The sequence below is a fragment of the Ochlerotatus camptorhynchus genome, unplaced genomic scaffold (genome assembly GCF_037179485.1).
Source record: "Ochlerotatus camptorhynchus isolate MF236.1 unplaced genomic scaffold, CSIRO-AGI_Acam_v1.1 ptg000392l, whole genome shotgun sequence".
Classification (NCBI taxonomy): Eukaryota; Metazoa; Arthropoda; class Insecta; order Diptera; family Culicidae; genus Ochlerotatus; species Ochlerotatus camptorhynchus.
Genome location: NW_027040879.1, coordinates 1,341,198 through 1,361,544, shown reverse-complemented (window position 1 = coordinate 1,361,544; position 20,347 = coordinate 1,341,198). Strand labels below are relative to the sequence as shown.

The 20,347-nt window shown below is 37.2% G+C and overlaps 1 protein-coding gene across 2 annotated transcripts in view; it reads left to right on the top strand.

Annotated features, from left to right (window-relative positions):
- Positions 1–9,352, top strand: part of LOC135710602 (uncharacterized) — a 60,983-nt gene extending 51,631 nt beyond the window's left edge. For both annotated transcript variants that reach the window (XM_065233223.1, XM_065233224.1), the window contains exons 6-8: positions 6,511–6,677; positions 6,744–7,172; positions 7,248–9,352. In XM_065233223.1, the coding sequence (XP_065089295.1) occupies positions 6,511–6,677; positions 6,744–7,172; positions 7,248–7,563 (912 nt within the window). In that variant the 3' untranslated portion in view covers positions 7,564–9,352. The remainder of the gene's footprint in view (positions 1–6,510; positions 6,678–6,743; positions 7,173–7,247) is intronic.
- The last annotated feature ends 10,995 nt before the right edge of the window (positions 9,353–20,347 follow it).

Below are 20,347 nucleotides of genomic sequence, written 5' to 3'. Positions count from 1 at the left end.
TGTATCTAGCAGGTATCTCGAGATGTCGACCCTGCATTTACACGAAATTTATAAGGACACTAGTGCCACCTGGTAAGAGAATTCCGAACTAAACTTTCCACGATTCAAAGGGTCTTGGTCTCCTGAACAACATTGCAGAAAACAGCAACTTTGTTTATAGGCTGGATCATGAGATATTGCATGTTCACAAACTTCACACTAGACTGCCGCTCTTCGCATGTCGGTCCCATAGTAGTTTTTGTCAAAACTGAGTTTTTCAATGCCAATTTATCATGACCAAGATCTTGAAATTTGTTCTCAATCGATGCCTCAGAATCTTAAAAAAATAATGTAATGTCTGGTGGCTCTCCACGGTCTATGCACATTGCACAGCGGTCGGAGATGGCAAAATCACGATTTTAATTGAATTGTGTTTAAACTATGGACTTGAATTGTTCACATTAGTACTGTCCACAATTCTACAATTCTTCGATGCAATCGGTGTAAACATTTACATTATTTGACAAATCTCGGGTAATCATGACAGCAGTAGGTCTCTTTTCTTCATTCAAATTGTTTTCAAAATTCAAACGTCATGATTACCTGGGTTTTGTCAAATAAGGTAAATATTTCCATTGCTTGTACCAAAGAATTGCAAAAAAATATCATGGCCTACTAAAAAAAAAGGTAAATCTAGAGTTGGTTGGAAATGCTATCTAACATGAAGCTTTAGTGTGATAATTCATTAGCTAGAGAATCAAGACCAACAATTGAAATGGCCTTAACTCCATTTTGTAAACAAACCTTGTAAGGCCATTTTCTCGCGAACCGAAGTCCGCAAAGGCAAACCAACATAATGAACAGGTAGGGAAAATTCTCCTCTACCGTGCGGGACCGAAATCCGTACACCTAAGCACGAGAGAATCATAAACGGTCAATACTAAATAATGCTATCACATTATGCTCTGTATCACATCTTTTTCCTTTACATTTATCTTTATTTTTCCAATATTTGCATACACCAGGTCTTAACATTACCTTCAATTATTAGAAAAAAGGATTTAAATTGCACATATCTTGAATCAAAATCCGTACAGCGTTTTACGATTGAATCAAAATCCGTACAGTTTTGAATCGAAATCCGTACACTGTGTTGAGGATGAATCAAAATCCGTACATGAATGTAAATCGATCCAAATCAATGAAAAAAAAACGTGTTGCTATCTTGAATAAAGTATTTTTTTTTTTGTAGTTGCTTGGCTAAGAGTCCAAAACAGCTATATTCGTTTAAATACACTAGTTTACAGCATATTTGAACTTTGTACGCTGATGGTCATTTCCCATGTAAAATCGTGCGCTGAATCCAAAAATATAATCAAAAAAAATCTCGGTAGGATAGTTTTGAAGATATAGGGGTAAGAGAGGCATAGTGAACAGGTGGGGCATAGTGAGCATCGCGCGTGCTCCAGCTTGGACTTCCGGCCGTTCAGAACAAATTTGTTGGCTGTAGGATCAATATCTTAATGATATTGATCCTACTACCAGTTGATTTGTTTCATGCAGTTGGAGATCCAGAGCCAAAGTACGGGATGCTCACTATGCCCCGCCTGTTCACTATGCCCCTCCTTCCCCTAGCTAAAAAATGAAATCTCACGTTAAAAAAAACTAAAACACAAATATCTCTGGCTGCAATGAAGTGATATTAATTATTTGAACGCCAAATTAAACGTGATAAAATTTTATTTCGATCGTTTTAACACTATTTTTCCGTGAGAGTAATGGTAGAACCACTATAAACATTTTAATTAACATTGCTTAAAAACTTAGCAGAAATTCAATTTTTCTTAGGAAAACTTAAAAAACAAACTATTAACTAACAACAATACCATCAATCTCACTGACAATTGATGTTCAATTGATCGAACGAAAAAATTTCTTACCTCTAATTTAGCGTTAAAATAATTGATATAATCTCATTACAACCGGAGATATTTGTATTATAGTAATCAAACTTGTTTAAGGTGAATTTTCATTTTTAGCTGTATCTCAAAAACTATCCTACTGACATTTTTTTCGACTACATTGTTGAATTCAGTGCACGATTTTACATAAGAATCATTCTTCAAAGGTTCAAGTTCATTTTTTTTACTTTTAATTTTTTAACTAATGATATCAGCGTTAGATTAATTGATGCTCCAATCGATTCAAAGGAGAGGTAACTGAATTCTTTTTATTTAAGAAGGTAACTGTTCTGGATTTTTATGCTAACTAATATCATGTTAAAGGATTAATTTCTTCCAAATTTTATTCTTTACCAGTGCTTTGGATTAAATATTCTTACTGGAGTTTTCCTCCGATCAAAGCTTCGAGGTTTTTGAAATTTGACATGTGATAACGTGCAAGATGCGCCATACTTTGGAACTCCACAAACCCACTGGCATCAAGCGATAAATTAACCGGTTCCTAAGATGGTAGCCCTAAAATAGCGGATAAGTAAAAGAAAAATACAACCATCTTAGAAACCAACAAAAAAAGACAATGAACTGACATCAAGGATTAGTTTTTCGTTTTGTGCATGAAAATTAAAATTGGTAAAATAACGACTATAACTTAATTTAATTTAATACGTCAAGAGAGTAATAATCATAAAAATACAGATCTTTCATTGCTTCTTTTCCACAGCTTTCTTCTGCTTCTTCTCCATTGTTACCATTGCCTTTTCAAGTTATAATGCTTTCTTGCTTCCAACCCTAATAAAAATAACCATAAAAGAGAGCTTAACGAAGTGTTCGGGGTATCATCCAAACCATTTGTGGGAAAGTTTACCCATCCGGGATAAAGTTCGTTCATGGTATTTGTTTATTAGGGAACTTTCTTTGCTCTTCTTCCTTTTCTTCCTCCTCTTCCTCTCTCGCTCAACCTTTTTCTTTTGTCGTTCCTCAATCCTTTGTTTCTTTGCGTTCTCTTTATCAATTTTCGCCCGCACTACTTTCATGTGTATTTCCGGTCATTCCTCGCTGGTAGCTGGGAATGCTCTCTGGCACATTTCTGTCTGCTCTCTGTAATTTGTATATGCGTGTTGGTGATATGCTGTAGGGGAGCTGCGTTGTTTTACTTTTCGGCTGGTTCTTGACGCTCTTCATTAAAAGATATTAATAATATAACGTTTACAATACGAATAAAATAAGAGAGTAGCGATTCAATACGGCATCTCTTATGGTGGTGAATTGAACGGCAAAATCCCTGGATGCTTCTCGGTAAGATTTCTCCGCACGCATCATTGCCACAGTCTTCTCCAAATCCTCCGGCGTGTATTTAGTTTCCATGATCGGCTGAAAAACATTGGATAAAGTAGAATCGTCATTAGTGATGCACAAGTGTACGGATTTAGAATCAGCTGTTATATATGGATCGAAATCCGTACAGTAGTAATTTTGATAAATAAATACCATATGAACGATTCATTGCTTAGAATTGAGATATAAAACGATAAACACTTACCTTTCCGATCGACCTTCAGGAAACTACTTGCAAAAATCACTTAAATACGCTTAACAACTGGAAGTAAATCCGAGACATTTTCTTAGAAAATCGTTAAGAACGCAACCGATTGACAGAAATGCCCGACACGTGATAAGGTTTTTATTTTTCTTATTTTAATTGCATGTTATACTGCTTAATTGTTGAAGTAAACATCAAGCTGATGCATGAATGAACATGAATATGTATTCATGTATAATATTTACATTGTTATGATGCATACAAATAAACAAATTCAACAGGGTGTACGGATTTCGGTGCTGTACGGATTTCGGTCCCGCACGGTACTCGATTGTGGTTTAGGTTTGCGAATGAAGGTTTCGGTTCGCGAGAAAATGGCCTTACAATGTTTGTTTACAAAATAGAGTTAAGGCCATTTCAATTGTTGGTCTTGGAATGGTCTTTTAGAAGAGGGTAGGTAGATAGTTCCGTTAGAGTACGGCATTATGAAAATTGAATAGAAGTTGAAAATGAGCGAAGGGCCATTAATGCGACAGTACAAAGTCAAACGCACACGCATTTCAAATCATATTGGTAGATAGACAACAGAGATGCATCATTAATATTGAAAGTAATTTTCATACTGCCGTATTCTAACGGAACTATCTACCTACCCTCTTCTAAAAGACCATTCTCTAGCTAATAAATTATCACACTAAAGCTTCATGTTAGATAGCATTTCCAACCAACTCTGAAAATCGCAAACTTCGCGTATGATGTAACATAAAACACTTTGAATGGTAAATCTAACTTTTCTCTAAATAATAGAAGGATACTATGGGCAGTTTTCTACGGTTATCCTTTAAAATTTGGTTTTTAATTGTAATCTTTTTACATGGTAACTTTTCAAGCAAATAATGTTCTAGACGAATATAAACATAACACTAAATGTTTTTGCTAAAGACAGAATGATACCAACCGGTGGAAACAAACGATTTTATATTGGCTCACTACTTGACTAGCCTATTGGTCTCAAGTACATCCATAAGTGTACCCCATTTTAGTCAACATTCTAGTAATACACTATATTTGTTTTGCCCCGTAACGTGGGTAGATCACCTTTTCGTGGTACGTTACGGGATGTAAGATCTATCACCGATTCCTAGTCCTGACTATTTCAAACTAGGGGAACAGGATTTTTCAGTAATCCAAGGAACACATCTTAGTCCTTGTTACTTTTTATGCCTTGTTGATAGTGACAAGACTCGGCTTTGTCTACCGAGGATGATCTTGAAACAAGGAAAAAAATGAGTTAGTTGTCTTCATCTATGTGATTCCTAATCTTCTATTCGTTGTTCCCTAGTTTGAAGTGGTTAAGACTAGGGTTCTGATGCATGGTCATTATCGGTGTCATACCTTAATTTTGTTGCTAAGGAATCCAACTTTGACTGACAAAGGGGCGCGCCTTTGGAGGGTGTTTCAACACTCCGAAAGGTATAAATAGCTGGACCTTTCAATTAGAGTCGGATCCTTGCGATAAATGCAAGAGTGGCAATTGTAAAAAAAAATCGAATACTTCATCATTTCTCAATAGTGATGGAGTAATACGACATGCACTAAACTAAGGACACGGCATATACTACAATAGATCAATTTACTGGTCGCAGTAGTGTTAGGTCCCGAACAGAAGAAAAAAAAAATGTTTGTTTTGATTCGCTATGGAAGTTTGACAGATGAAATTAGGGGTTGGTGGATTTTGCTATGTTTCGAGGGGTGCATCGATTAGCTTGGGACCAAAGATAGTACCAGAGCTGGGTCAAAAAGTTGAGCACGTTTCTTCGGGACCTTCTGGTCTTAGAGTTACCTCTATGATGATACTGTGTGCATTTCTTGCAAAGTTATATGTATCACTTTTTAAATTTATTTTACCCTATTTTTAACTGCATCAGTGGACATTTAGTTTTACTTTGTTTATATTTTTTCTTGAACATTATTTGCTTTCAAAGCTACTATGTTAAAAGTTTATGTATAAAAACTTAATTTAAAGGGTTATCTTCAACAGAGTTTCATATTTTGAGTAGCTCCACAACTTTGTCGAAGAAAGTATCCTTCTATCTCTAGTTAGGTTTATCATTTTTTTTCATAGTAGGGTAAGATAAATTTTTGAAATTGTAGAATTGTGGACAATGCTACACTGCAGGAGGGTCTAAAACCACTAAAAAAACTGTCCACGTGGAATCGAGGATTCCCTTAGGATCATTCTAAAATGTCTCCAGAGCCACTTTAGGATACCCCCATACCCTTATAACTCCATAAAAGACTTCGAATTATGTGCAGAACACTTTTGGAATTCTCTCGAGAACACTAGAAATTCACAACTAGGACTTCCTAAAAATTCTCGTGAGAGTTTGCTTTTTCTCTTTGTAATTTGCTTTAAAATTTCCTTTTGAATATTCATCAGAAATTACAAACACGCAAATTTTCCCTGAAATTAACTATCATCAGAATACCATAGGAACTTAATTTCCCTGGACAGAGATAATAATTGTACTTGCCGCACAATTATACTAATGCAAAAATAGAACAGGCTTAGAAAGCTCTCAATTAACAACTGTGCAAGTACTCAAAGAACACTAAGTTTGGAGCCGGCGTAAAGTCCCAATGGGGACGTAATTAAGACAGAAGAAGAATAAGAAGGGAGACGGCTTTGAAGCTTCGTTATCGTTTATTGGTGGGACAGTGATGAGTCATTGATGATCATTTTGTGAAATTCGTATCGTAGAGCTAAATAAGGAACATATTTCTGACGGCAACTGAGAACTCGATTGAATCCAATGAAGATTGTTGCAGCGCGTTAAACCGGTGTGTACGCGATTCATTAAACGAATGTTCAAAAATCAAATCTAAAAATAGAATCTCATTAAACTCGATGTGAAAGATATCAACAAAACTCGATCATGTATAAGAAAAAAAAAGCAGTATTCTTACTGCTTAGATTGTGCTGCAATAATACAGGATTCTAAAAACCTTAAATCTAAATCACAATTTCAGGTACGCGGTGGTTTCGTGTACGAGTTTGGAACTGCTCCAAACAGCGAAAATGTCAACGCCTCCCAGCTCCACCAGTCGCGCTTCGGTCTGTTGAGCCAGGCGATTATGCTCATTGTCATCATTGGTTTCCTCACATCGGAAACGTTGGGTGACTTCTGGAAGAAGAAGTATGTTTGCGTCGCACATCAATCATACACGTACAATTACCATGTTCTGTTTCTTCCTTCCCTAAGGGTCCCAGTATATTCTCGTAACTGGCACGATATCGTGTTCCGGCTCGCTGAAGTAGGCGTTGCACTTTGGTTCCCCTGTTGTCTATGGAACTCGATGGCACCGGAACAACTATGGATTTTAAATCCACGCAAACTTCTGACGCGCCAGATCGATCCGGTGGCGACCGGTACCGGCAGTTCGACGGAACCGGAGGCTTCCACCTCGACCGCCGAAGAAGGACAATCGTTTCTCGCCAAGAAAGACTGCTGGATTTGCTACGACAGCGAGAAACCCGAACCGTTGATTCAGCCATGCAGGTGCACCGGTGACGTTAGTTCGGTGCATCACGAGTGCCTGCGGCGCTGGCTGGTGGAGAGTTGTGCCAATTCCGACACCGTACTGAAGTGCAAGGTGTGCGAATCTCCCTATGAAATCGAGCGATCCAATCGGTATGTGTCTGAGTTTCAATTTTTAGTTCATGAGACTAAAACCTGCAATCCATTTTCGACGTAATTACATTTCAGCCTCGACTGGGAGAAAGGTTTTACCATACAGCACTGGGCCAAGACGATCATAATCGTAACGCTGATGTGCATAACCGGCCTGGGCGCATGGGTCATCATTCAGCTAAACGAGGACTCGTTCGTCCGGGTGCTGGTAGCTGGCTTTGCCATCATCATCGGCTACATACTGTTTAAGATGCTCGGCGAAAATACGGTGACGGCGATCGAGCGTGCCAAGGTCAGTTCGATCAATATCGTTACCTCGTCAAGCGACCTGAACAACAGTGGAGTGCACGAAAAGCTCAACACCATCTGTCAGGATGTGGAGTGCAAGTAAGTACACAAAACAACAACAAATATATCTGTGACTGAACCGTAATCGAAGCAAAGGGAGAAGACGTACAACGGAAAGTTGAATATGGTTCTCTAGGTTAAGAGAAAATGTGTTTTAGTTGATAAAAAAGTATTGTGTAAGTTGTTTTTTTTTTTCGGTAGGCAGTGGGAGGTGGATTCAAGCTAACCACATATGAGCATACATATTTAACGAAAGGCCCTACAATACCTGAGATTTTTTTTACGCAGTGTCGATCAATTGTAGTACGAGCTCCAAGAATTTGCGAACATGCATAGCTTTTTATATACTTATACTTGTACACCCATAGATTGTGGAATGGACGAAAATGGTCGCAGAAAATCAAATCTCAAACAACCATAAACCAGTTTAAAATTTACATAGATAACGAATTTATGTGCTCCAAATTCATACAGGGTGATATTATCAGAAAATTGTTCGTTATCTGCGATCTTTTCCGAAAACTGCTGACAACACATATTTAAAACCGAACTTTTTTTGTTTTCAGTTGAATCCCTTTCTTTGTGTTATAGTCGATATTATTTCGTATAATCTAGCTTTATTGTTTATTGAACAAATTTGCGATACTTATGTTTACGATACTACCTGTAATTATTATGGGTTTGAACCGTACTAAATCTTTTTGTTTTAATTATTTGTGTTTATTTTAAAAGTACACAAAAACAAGTTAGTTAACAGATGAAAATGAACACACGCAAGAAAAATACACAACTTATCTAAATATATGGTTAGCAAGGGGAGTGTTTGGATCGATTTCCTTCCACGAATTCTTTTTTGTTACGATAACGAGTAACAGCAAAAGCACCAAAGGCACCGATTTGCGCGCGAGATAGAGAGAGCAAAGTAATTTTTAAAGCAAGGCAAAATTAATCCTAAACAAATCGAAACAACTCAAATCGGCGGTGATACAAATGGCAAATAAGTAGGTCAATTTACTATATCCTCTAACAAAAACTACTACTACTACTACAACTACTAGGTACACACTAATCTCTAGCGTTTAGGAAGCAAGCAGGTCAAGTTGCACCCGTGTGTGATCTCATGGCATTTTGGGTTGATGAAGTGGGAGTCTTAAGGTAGGAAGGAATTTGGCAAGGTGGAATAGGGAAGGAAATCGATGTTCGTTCGTATTTAAGGATGTCTTTTTTTTTAGTAGGCACACATGTGTGAGTTATGTCCCAATCATGCATCGAACTGTTTCCAATCGATCAAAAGTTTAGCACAAAAGTGGACGTTTTGAATTTTGCCTGCAAACCGAATTAGCGAAAGGATTAAACTGCGCACGTGTGTTGATTTGAAGTTTTATTGCGTTTGTTTGATCGGAACGAAAAAGGGTTCATTGAACTCGGTGCATACTATTTAATGTGCTCTATATACACTTTTTTCTTTTTTTTTTTTTGGTCGATTTCGTTCATCGTATTTATAAAACAGATTCATGCAATTGTGAAAAACAATTCGAGCATAACAAAAATTGATGATTGAAGAAGAAAAAGGTTATATTGGGACGCTCAAATGAGGTTCTCAGTGAGTAAATCGAAATGTTTAGCAATGTAAGCCTGCAGAAGAGTAACGTAAGTCGACATTGGGAAAATCTAACAAACATTTTTGCTCCAGTATCTTTTGATCAAACACAAAAAAACACATACCCATACCTTAAAGAGATTAAACAATGAAAATAAATATGATATGAGAGTTGGAAAACTTGATTCGATACGCATATTTAAAAATAAAAGGAAATGTTTTGAATCATGTACATAGTGGAAGCAACTGCATAGTAAGAACACAAAAGAAATCCATTTCGGTAGACTATGATCAATCCCATACAACCTTTTTACAAATAATTCATAAAATTCATACTCATGGTATACGTGCTAATAAACTTTATTATTGAGTCTGATATGTAATGCACGGAAAGGCTGCAAAAGTTAAGGTGATATACGAGCATTGTCGTACACTCCTATCATAATAGGGTAACCTATTTGATTTACGACAATGCTCGTAATCACAGTTTTATATCAGGCATAAAAATAAAGCTGTAGCCAGTCTTGTAAGTGGTCACCGTAGTCGACATATTTTCTGTGATAATCGACTGCCTTTGCTTCCGACACTTGCAAAACAAGCTATCAAATTACAGTTCCAAAATAAAATGTCATATGACAGGCTCTGTCATACGACTCTGTTGCCAAAGACCGTCACGAATGTATGTATTTTAGTTTTTCTCATAATAAGAGCTGCTGATGTTGTGCTTGTGTGAATTCTGAAAATAGCAAGCAACGATGTCCTAGCAATAACATTTCTGATTAGAAATGGTTTAATTTACACCGAATTGAGGAATTAGAACGAAATCACACATGTCATATAATAGTTATTTAAATATTATGTTATTGCTCGAATGTTGTTCTACCGTTTGTGTTGTGTACGAGAGACGACGGTAGAGCATGAGAGTACGAATAAAAACAGACTGTCGCCCATGACAACGAAAGCGAGTGACGTAAAAAACGTCAACAGTTTCAACCCCTGGCTGTAGCAGCATTTCCATATTTTCGATTATAATGTTGCTATTGACGTCTCTTTATTTCTATCCTTCATTGTATTTGCGTTATTATTATGGGTCTGCAATCTTTTGGAAAACATCACAACACAGATTCTACACTTCCCGAGTTTTCTCCGAGATGGTTAGCAAATACGAATTGTTAAAATATATTCAAAAGCGTATCAAAAAGGCCAACTGGTGACTTTAAAAATGTGAACAATGGACCTTATGGCAAACGGCATTATGTTAAACGGGGTAGAGTCAAACTAACACCACCACCAAACTTTACCCTACCTGGATGGTGGTGTTAGATTGCGTGGGTAAGCAGAGCATTTCGATGGTTACATTTTTAGTTGCATTACTGGGAGAGTATCGACCTGCAGAAAATGTATATTGTTTATTGTTGTTTTACATCAACAGGCTGGATGATGTTAACCTTCATGCATGGTCATTAGACTGCCAGCGAAAATGGTAATTTTTAATTTCGCTAACAAACCATATACAGAATGTTTATTGCCTCGAAAAATGACCCTATGCAAAATTTGAACTCAATCGGACATGATTTAGGGGTGGCGCAAACGCGTCAAAGTTTGACTTTTTTCACTCTTGAAAATCTTCCAAAACACAACATGATGATATTTTCAGATACATGCGTTTGGTAAAAAGTAATGGTTTTTACATACCTATTTTGATTTTTGGGGTACCCTAATGAAGAATAATTGGACCATCCTAGTGAATTATTTCGTATTAGATCCTAAATGGTGGTTTAATTCGATATATAAGTAGGTAACATTTTGTATATGGTTTGTTAGCGAAATTTGATGGTCAAATTTTTCCCATACATTCATTGGCAGTCTAATGGTCATAACTTAAACATCATAAAAAACATTTATCTTATAGTCAGTTACTCATATCGGCGAAAAACGGACGAAAACATTCGATGAACGCAATCACAAGTGAGATGAAAGTCGAAGACCGATGTAACTCTGTTGAACACTCTCTGCAGCCCGCAAATCGCACCGTATGCTCCATTTTTTTTTTTTTTTTTTTAACTCTTTATTTGTTCCAAATTCAAAGTAAATTACATTTCATTTTTAACCTAGGTGCTCCAGTTACTACAGTAACTTACCAGCCTTAATTGTTATGATATATATCTAAGTGTTTTTACATTGTTCCTGTCTTGGCAATTCAGTATTTTAAACAGGTTTTTTAAACCTGCATGTCAGTATAACAATTGATAGCTTAAAACTAAATAACTAAAACTAAATCTTATCTAAGTATAAAGGGAATTAATCGTTGCAATTGAGGATTGTAACGATTTTTGCCGGAAATTATTAATTATTTTGTTGGACATTTGTGCTAAAGTCTCAACATTCGAAATTCTATGTACTTCGGTAGTACTGTACCAGGGAGGCAAGTTCAAAATCATCTTCAGAATTTTGTTCTGAATCCTTTGAAGTGCTTTTTTCCTGGTAGTGCAACAACTAGACCATATTGGCACAGCGTAAAGCATAGCCGGTCTAAAAACTTGTTTGAATATTAGAAGTTTATTCGTCAGGCAAAGTTTGGATTTCCTGTTTATAAGAGGATACAAACATTTAATATATTTGTTACATTTGGCTTGAATGCCCTCAATGTGATCTTTAAAAGTTAATTTTTGGTCAAGTATTAATCCAAGATATTTCACTTGGTTTGACCAGGAAATTGGAACTCCGTTCATAGTGACTATGTGACTACTACTAGGTTTCAAAAACGAAGCTCTAGGCTTGTGTGGAAATATTATAAGTTGAGTTTTGGAAGCGTTGGGAGAAATCTTCCATTTTTGTAAATAAGAAGAGAAAATATCTAAACTTTTCTGCAGTCTGCTGCAAATAACACGAAGACTTCTTCCTTTAGCGGAAATGCCTGTGTCATCAGCGAACAAAGATTTGTGGCAACCCTGAGGCAAATCAGGGAGGTCCGAAGTGAAAATGTTATACAATATAGGCCCAAGAATGCTACCCTGAGGAACTCCTGCTCTAACAGGTAGTCGATTAGATTTGGAATTTTGATAATTTACCTGCAGAGTTCTGTCAGTTAAATAATTTTGAACTAATTTCATAATGTAAAGTGGAAAATTAAACTTTTTCAATTTAGCAATCAAACCTTCATGCCAAACACTGTCGAATGCTTTTTCTATGTCTAGAAGAGCAACTCCAGTTGAGTGGCCTTCAGATTTGTTTGAACGAATTAAATTGGTAACTCTTAAGAGTTGATGAGTAGTTGAATGCCCATGGCGAAATCCAAACTGCTCATCTGCAAAAATTGAGTTCGTATTGATGTGAAGCATCATTCTATTCAAAATTATCTTTTCAAAAAGTTTACTTATTGAAGAAAGCAAACTTATTGGACGGTAGCTAGAAGCTTCAGCTGGATTTTTATCCGGCTTCAAAATTGGAACAACTTTTGCATTTTTCCATTTATCAGGAAAGTATGCCAAATGGAAACATCTGTTAAATAATTTTACCAGGAAAGACAAGGTACTCTCTGGGAGTTTTTTGATGAGGATATAGAAAATTCCATCATCACCTGGAGCTTTCATATTTTGAAATTTTTTAGTTATAGACCTTACTTCGTCCAAATCAGTCCCCCAGGAATCATCAAAAATATTTTCCCGAGAGAAAATATTCCGAAAATCCCGAGCAACCTGATTCTCAATAGGACTAGTAAGACCCAAACTGAAATTATGGGAACTCTCGAATTGCTTAGCAAGTTTCTGAGCTTTTTCCAAATTTGTGATCAAAATTTTACCACCTTCTTTAAGCGCTGGAATTGGCTTTTGAGGTTTTTTCAAAATTTTTGTGAGTTTCCAAAAGGGTTTGGAACTCGGGTCTAATTTAGAAACATTATTTTCAAAAGTTTTGTTCCTCAGGGCAGAGAATCGCTTTTTAATTTGTTTTTGCAAATCCCGCCAGATAACTTTCATGGCAGGATCGCGTGTTCTTTGAAATTGTCTCCTACGGACATTTTTAAGACGGATCAAGAGCTGAAGATCATCGTCTATTATAATTGAATCGAATTTAACCTCGCATTTTGGTACTGAGGCAGCTCTTGCTTCAACTATAGAAGTAGTCAGAGATTCAAGAGCATAATTAATTTCATCTTTGGTTTGCAAAGGAATGTTTGGATCGAAGTTATATTCCATAAATGTTCGATATTGCTCCCAATCAGCTCTATGGTAATTGAAAGTAGAGCTGTTGGGATTACAAATTATTTCTTGGGATATTTCAAAAGTTACTGGAAGGTGATCAGAACCGAAGTCAGCATGGGTAACCAGTTGGCTACAAAGTTGACATGAATCAGTTAAGACCAAATCAATAGTGGAGGGATTTCTTGCAGAAGAAAAGCATGTTGGGTTGTTTGGATATTGAATAGTGTAATAACCTGCAGAACAATCATCAAACAGAATATTACCATTGGAATTGCTTTGAGCATTATTCCATGAGCGGTGTTTTGCATTAAAATCACCAATAATGAAGAATTTAGACCTATGACGGGTAAGTTTCTGGAGGTCACCCTTGAGAAAATTCTTTTGCTGGCCTACGCATTGGAATGGCAAATAGGCAGCTATAAACGTAAGTTGTCCAAATTTTGTTTCAACAGAAACTCCCAAAGTTTCAAAAACTTTGGTTTCAAATGAAGAAAGAATTGTATGCTTGATTCGTCTATGAATAATGATGGCAACGCCACCACAGGGTCCATCAAGACGATCATTTCTATAAATCAAGTAATTTGCGTCCTTCTTAACCTTATGGTCAGGTTTAAGGAACGTTTCAGTTATAACGGCAATATGCACGTTATGAACTCTCAAAAAGTTAAATAGCTCGTCTTCATTATCTTTAAGAGATCGAGCATTCCAATTTACAATATTTAATGCTTTAAAATCCATTACTGAATTTTAAAGTCATGACAATATTATTAGAACAGCAAAAAAGGTTATCTTCCATTTAATTCCACTTAATTAATTTTGGTATCCATGACAGATACGTATTTCGACTACAATGTGCAGTCTTCATCAGTGTCATTCCCACTCTGATTCCCACACTGATGAAGACTGCACATTGTAGTCGAAATACGTATCTGTCATGGATACCAAAATTAATTAAGTGGAATTAAATGGAAGATAACCTTTTTTGCTGTTTTATTTAGCATTCCGCTAACAACCCAATTTCATTACTTCAATATTATTAGCAAATTTTACTCCAGTTTGAATAGCATCAAACATGGAGTTAGATTTAAGCATATCAGAAATCATGTCAATTAATGAATTCTGTAAAAATTCCATTTTAGGGGCAGTAATGCTTCCTAAGTCAAAATTGTCAAAATTTCCGTTAGAACGTTGGTTAGTATTATGATTTCTACCCGCTGCAATAGCAGCATAGGTAGCTCCATTAACTCGCTGAACATTGTTAGCAGCGAGGGGAGTAGGTACAGATGAAACATTTGAAGCAGGGGTGATATTTGTACCTACGGGTACGAATGTAGAATTTGTTCCTCGCTGACCGTTGTTAACAGCAGAGGAATTTGTACCTGTTCGGAAACGTGGAGCGTTTCCTACCTGTCGGTTAGAACGAGATTGTAGGATCGCTTTGCGAGTCTTACATTCCCAAAAATTGGATTTGTGGTTTTCACCACAATTTGAACATTTAAATTTCTTAGGATCTTCCTTCACCGGACAGTCGTCCTTTGCGTGAGAGGAATCACCACAATTCATGCATTTAGCTGGCATGTAGCAATTTTTAGTTCCGTGACCCCATCCCTGGCACTTACGGCATTGAGTGAGGTTTTGGAAATTTCCTCCAGTCTTCCTGAAGTGTTCCCACTTCACTCGGACATGGAGCATAAGGCTAGCTTTTTCTAAGGCCTTAAGGTTGTTTAGTTCACTAGACTTGAAGTGAACTAAATAAAAATCATTAGAAATCCCGTTGCGCGAATCGCCAGGACGGGATTTCATTTTCATTTTGATTACTTGGAGTGGCACAACTCCAAGTAATTTTGCCAGTTCATCTTTGATCTGATCCAGGGATTCACCACTGGGCAGTCCTTTCATGACAACCTTGAACACACGTTCAGTTTTGGTGTCGTAAGTAAAAAATTTGTGCTTCTTCTCAGTAAGATACTTGAGAAGACATTTAAATCCGTCCAAGGTTTCAGCCAATACACGGCATTCACCCCGACGTCCAATTTGTAGTGAAAACTTAACTTTCACGAAATTCAAAAGTTCCATGCGAAGAGCATGGAAATCGGTAGTGGTTATCACAATAGGGGGAATCTTTTCCTTCTTGGCATTAAGCCGGGAAAGTTTACTGGAATTTTTCTTGGATGATGGATCATTCTCATCATCCGTGAGCAAATCAAATTGATTACTCAAATTAATTTCTTCAGAAGGGGGGTCAAGAGTTTGCCCCTTTCTTTTGCGTTTAGGCGCCATGGCGGCAGTAAATTTTTTATCCAAATCGACTTCCAAGCAGATTACTATAAGAATCTGAAGGATCGAAGAGGAATTTTCCAAATCGATATCCAAGAAGGATAACCTCGGGTAGGGTCCAAACAAGGATCGAAGAGGAATAAGAGGAGTTGAACAAGGTAGAAAATTTTTACAGGTTGAGCACTGAAAAGTGCTGTTTAAATTTGTTGTAGCTTTAGGTAGTAGTAACACTTCCTTAAGCAAAAAGCAAATAGATCCGCACGGCAAGAGAGCACGATGCGGACTGGCCCGTATGCTCCATAATTTGTGCGACGCAGAGGCAGCCTTAGCATAAGGCTGCTACGAAGTTGTCGTGGTTGAACATTCAGGTCGATTTACCTCAGGATAGACTCGCAATCTGTCCTTCACTGCAGAATATCGGCGGCGGTTGGGGCTCTGCTTGTGTCGCTTATAGTCCGGAGAGGTTCTACCGTATGCGTGATAATGTTTGCACCATTGAGCAATATCAAAATTTAAAAAAATTCTCAAAATTTTCGTTTTCGAGTTTTTTTTTTATTTATTCAAAGTGGGATGTTTCTCAGAGTCTTAAACTATGTTAATCATCGATCGAGTTTCCACTTGCTGCAATTACGGCCTCCACACGCTTCCGGAATGCACAGCAGGTTCTAGTAATGTAGTCTGGATCCATTTCTCTCCAGGTACGGTGCAATGTTTGTCTGAAGCTTGCTGTATTTAGAACACGCCTTGGCCTTCATGACGCGCCATCCAGCGGATTAAGATCGGGGCTGGATGGCGGCCACATATCCTTCGCCCAGAACGGAAGATTTTCCTGCCACCACTTCTGAGTGCGGTTCGAGGTTTGGCACGGAGCCCCATCTTGTTGAAATACAACATTTGGCTTTGGACCGTACTGTTCTTTGATCCACGGAAGAACATACTTACTTAAAATCCCGATATAGACCTCCGTGTTGACCTTGTCGCCTTCTGGAATGAACACCGGGTCCATTTTTTGCCATCGGAAGCCACCAATCCAAACAGCATAACGCTAGCAGGATGCTTGGTCAGATACACGTTCTTGTGCTCGTCGGCCACCTCTTTTACCAGAAGAGAACTAATATACCGGTCGGTTCTGGAATTTGATATGGGATCGACGGTAAACATGCACTCGTCGGTGAACAGGATTACCGGATTTTTTGCTTAAGGAAGTTCAAGATTTTCTTGCATTGATCGACTCGTAGCTCCCGGATGCGGTTGGTAATCATGTGAGTTTTTTTCCGTGCCCTCGATTTCGCCCCGCAATTTTCCTTTACGATCTTCAGTGCCGTAAAGTCACTGATCCCGTGTTCCTTTGCCATTTTCCTTATTGAACGCACTTGATTCACCCGAATCTTCCTTTTGATAGCAGCGATAACTCTCGGAACCCGAGCTGACCTCGGACGACCTGTGGCCACCTTTGCGGATAGTTGTCCTTTCTTTTCTCGGTCTAAACCCCTTTTGACGGTCCACCGGGACACTCCCACGGCGATTGAAATGTCTTTTTGCGACATTTGCGCGTGGGACAAATCACGAATACTCTGCCACTTCGTCATGGTGCAACTTTGAAACTAATAGCGAATTTGTTTATTATCGGGGTTGGAACCAGTTCCAACCCAGTGCGAAACCGAACTTTTTGTCAGTGCGAACCTCAACCTGAGCTAGGTTTTAAAAACAAACGAGCAAACTGACGTTTGTCAGAAAACAAGCAGAACCGATCTTGATACCCGATCCAGGTTGGAACTGAATAATAAACAAATTCGCTATAAGTAAATCATTTTCTTTTATACACAGCTTACTACGGTATGAGCTATACACGGTAACTCGCAACAACTCAAAATTTAGTCGAACATGCTCATTTCATCGGGAAGTATGGCTACTCAAAAGTGAGTAGGCGCACTTTTACTCACTTTTGAGTAAACGACGTTCCCGCGCAGAGTGAGTCAAAACCACTCTGTAATATTTTCAGCCGGGAAGATCGTTTTTTTTTTATTTGTTTTGATAAAATATGGAAATTACCTGCTCCAAATTCATTTAACTGGAGCTGAAGACGACTGAAAACCGTCTCCGCATGCAATTTCTACTTACACACTACCAAAAAGTCATGTAAATTTCGGTGCCATAAGACTGACACATGCAAGCGGCCCAAATGACACAAGAATCAGTTGAAAGAAACGAGAAAATAAATTCAATCAATCGTACCTTTCGTCGAGTTGCGTATGTTTCGGTTTGGGAACACTTAATTTTACATGACATGTTTGTTTACGTTCCATAATTTACGTCAAAGATGGATTACGTCTCGTGTAAAAATAGTTATTTTTAAGTGTATACCTTAAGGTTCAATTTACTTTGATGCATTTTCGAAAAAAATCAAAAGCAGTTTTTTTCGACGCATTATTTCAGATTGCTAAAAGCTCGCGTCATTTTGTGTAGAATAGCAAAAGGAATCGAATAGTGCGAGCATTTTGCAATCTGAACTAATGCGTCGAAAAAAGCTGCTCTTGAATTTTTCGAAAAAGCATCAAAGTAAATTGAACCTTAATACATTTTGGCCGATGTTTTACAATAATTTCGCCGTTTCTTAGAGCGTTTTCTCCGACACGGCTGGCATTTTTTTTCTAAGTCCCGGATTTGGTTGACTGAGTGACTACCCAAGCAACAATTTTTGTTTTATTTAAGTTTTATAGCAGTTGATATAACCAAATTATAAAACCTTCACTGACGACCACATTGCTGTAACAATCTCCTGAGAACCGCAATACAGCCATGTCATGGCCAATTGGCCCAGTTTTAATGCAGTCATTAAAACTTGATATGCGAACTACTTTAGGAGCATAGGATTTATGTCAGTTTTATCACACTCGATTGTTAAAAATGAAAACATAAAACCTCCTCCAGGTCAGAAAGTTTTAACAGCCTTCTATTGACTACCATAAAACTATATTACAACCGCATAAATCGCTCCTGAAGAAGTTGATAAAACATGATACGCAAAACATTTTGACAACTTTGAAGGTTTTAAGTTGGGGTTTTTGGATGATAGTTAATATTGAGAAATATTTTATTGTGGTTTTATTCTTTCGATGTTTGATGTGAAATCATGATCCTTGTCAGTTGGTAATAATGGCTGATATTATTGTACATTGAAAATAAGACGACTTTATTATAATTTTAAACCAATCTGTATATGCTTCACAGCATGCCGTGCAATATTTATGGTGATTATTATACCAAATAGAAGCATAAATTTAGTGCGCCATATGAATACTAAAATATAGGGATATTTTTAATTTGTCTGCATTAGCACCATGCATTAAAGAGTCATTCAAAGATTATCTATTTAGTACAAAACTGTTACTACTGTTGAGCAATAACCAGTCACATATTATTTAATTATACATAGATGTATGAAAGTGTTTTATTGCCTATCAATTAAAGCGTAATTATTCATACTGTGTGAAATTTGTTCATACGGCGACATTTTTTTTTCGTTATAACTTGCTACTCCTTAAAAATACCTCAATATAACATATTCTCCTAGATTGGAATTCTATAGCATAACATAAACCTAATGGTTGTATCTTAGCATTTCGTAGTCCAAATTGAGAGCGTTAAGTTATGTTTAAGCTATATAACTAGCTTGCTGGTTTTATTCGGTACAGCGAATCAAAACAAAACAAAAACCATGACCACCTGTCAAAAAGTCAACATTCCAAGCGATCCTCCTATTTTCGCTTGTAATCAAGATGTAAGAAATGCTTATTGGATCCACTAAAAGCTTTTTCAATACAAGGTTTAAAGCCGTGATGTCAATACTGGCCATCTCCAAACGGATTTAGTGAAACTGTCGGCGTTGCTTTAAGAAGGGTTCGTGGATCTTTCGGAAGTGTATCGGAAAGCCGCTTGTTCAATATTTTCAAGAGCTCCTTCACCGCACTGTGCCTTATGTAGGGATCGTATAACTGTAGTTCCTCCAGGAGTTTCATATTGTCGATCGTCTCATCTTCATCGTGTTCAGAAGCACTGAAGGGGTTTTCATTTCATATATCTGAATAGATTTGTTTTTTATAATGACAAAAAATTTCAGAGTATTTTTTGTTGTAGCAGTATATTTCTTATCTGTGAATCTTAGGCCTCTGATAAAGATGATAGTTGTAATGAATCTTTAATGAAGGTCTAAGACTGCTTCAAGTTTTATATCGGTCATAAAAAATGTACCATAAAACATAATTGTATGTTTTGTTTTGGTTTTATTCTTCAGTTATAAGTAACGATGCAGAACCACCTTACAGCTACCGTTAAAACTATGAAGTCTGAGTTTTAATTTAGTAGTCATAAAACAGTTTTATAGACGACTTGACGGCCTGATTTTATGACAAGCACACAAAACCGTAATACAACCACAGGCTGGAAGGGATGCTATGATAAAACAATGATAAAATAAGAATAAATCTTCCAAGCATTTAGATTGTTACTTGGGTATTACTCAGTTTGACATTTCTCGCTTGCTCAAATTTTGACAACCTAATGCATCAGACGAAATTGAGTACGATCGACTCACCCGGTGAGTAAGCTGAAGTAAGCGTGTAGATTACGTGCATGCAAAGAAAACCAAGGCATTGTATGCACAGGTGAAACGGGAACCTTATTTGTACCAGAGAGAATAGGTAGAGAGGCGAAGAGTGTGAAGCAAAAAAAAACCTTATCGAACCGTC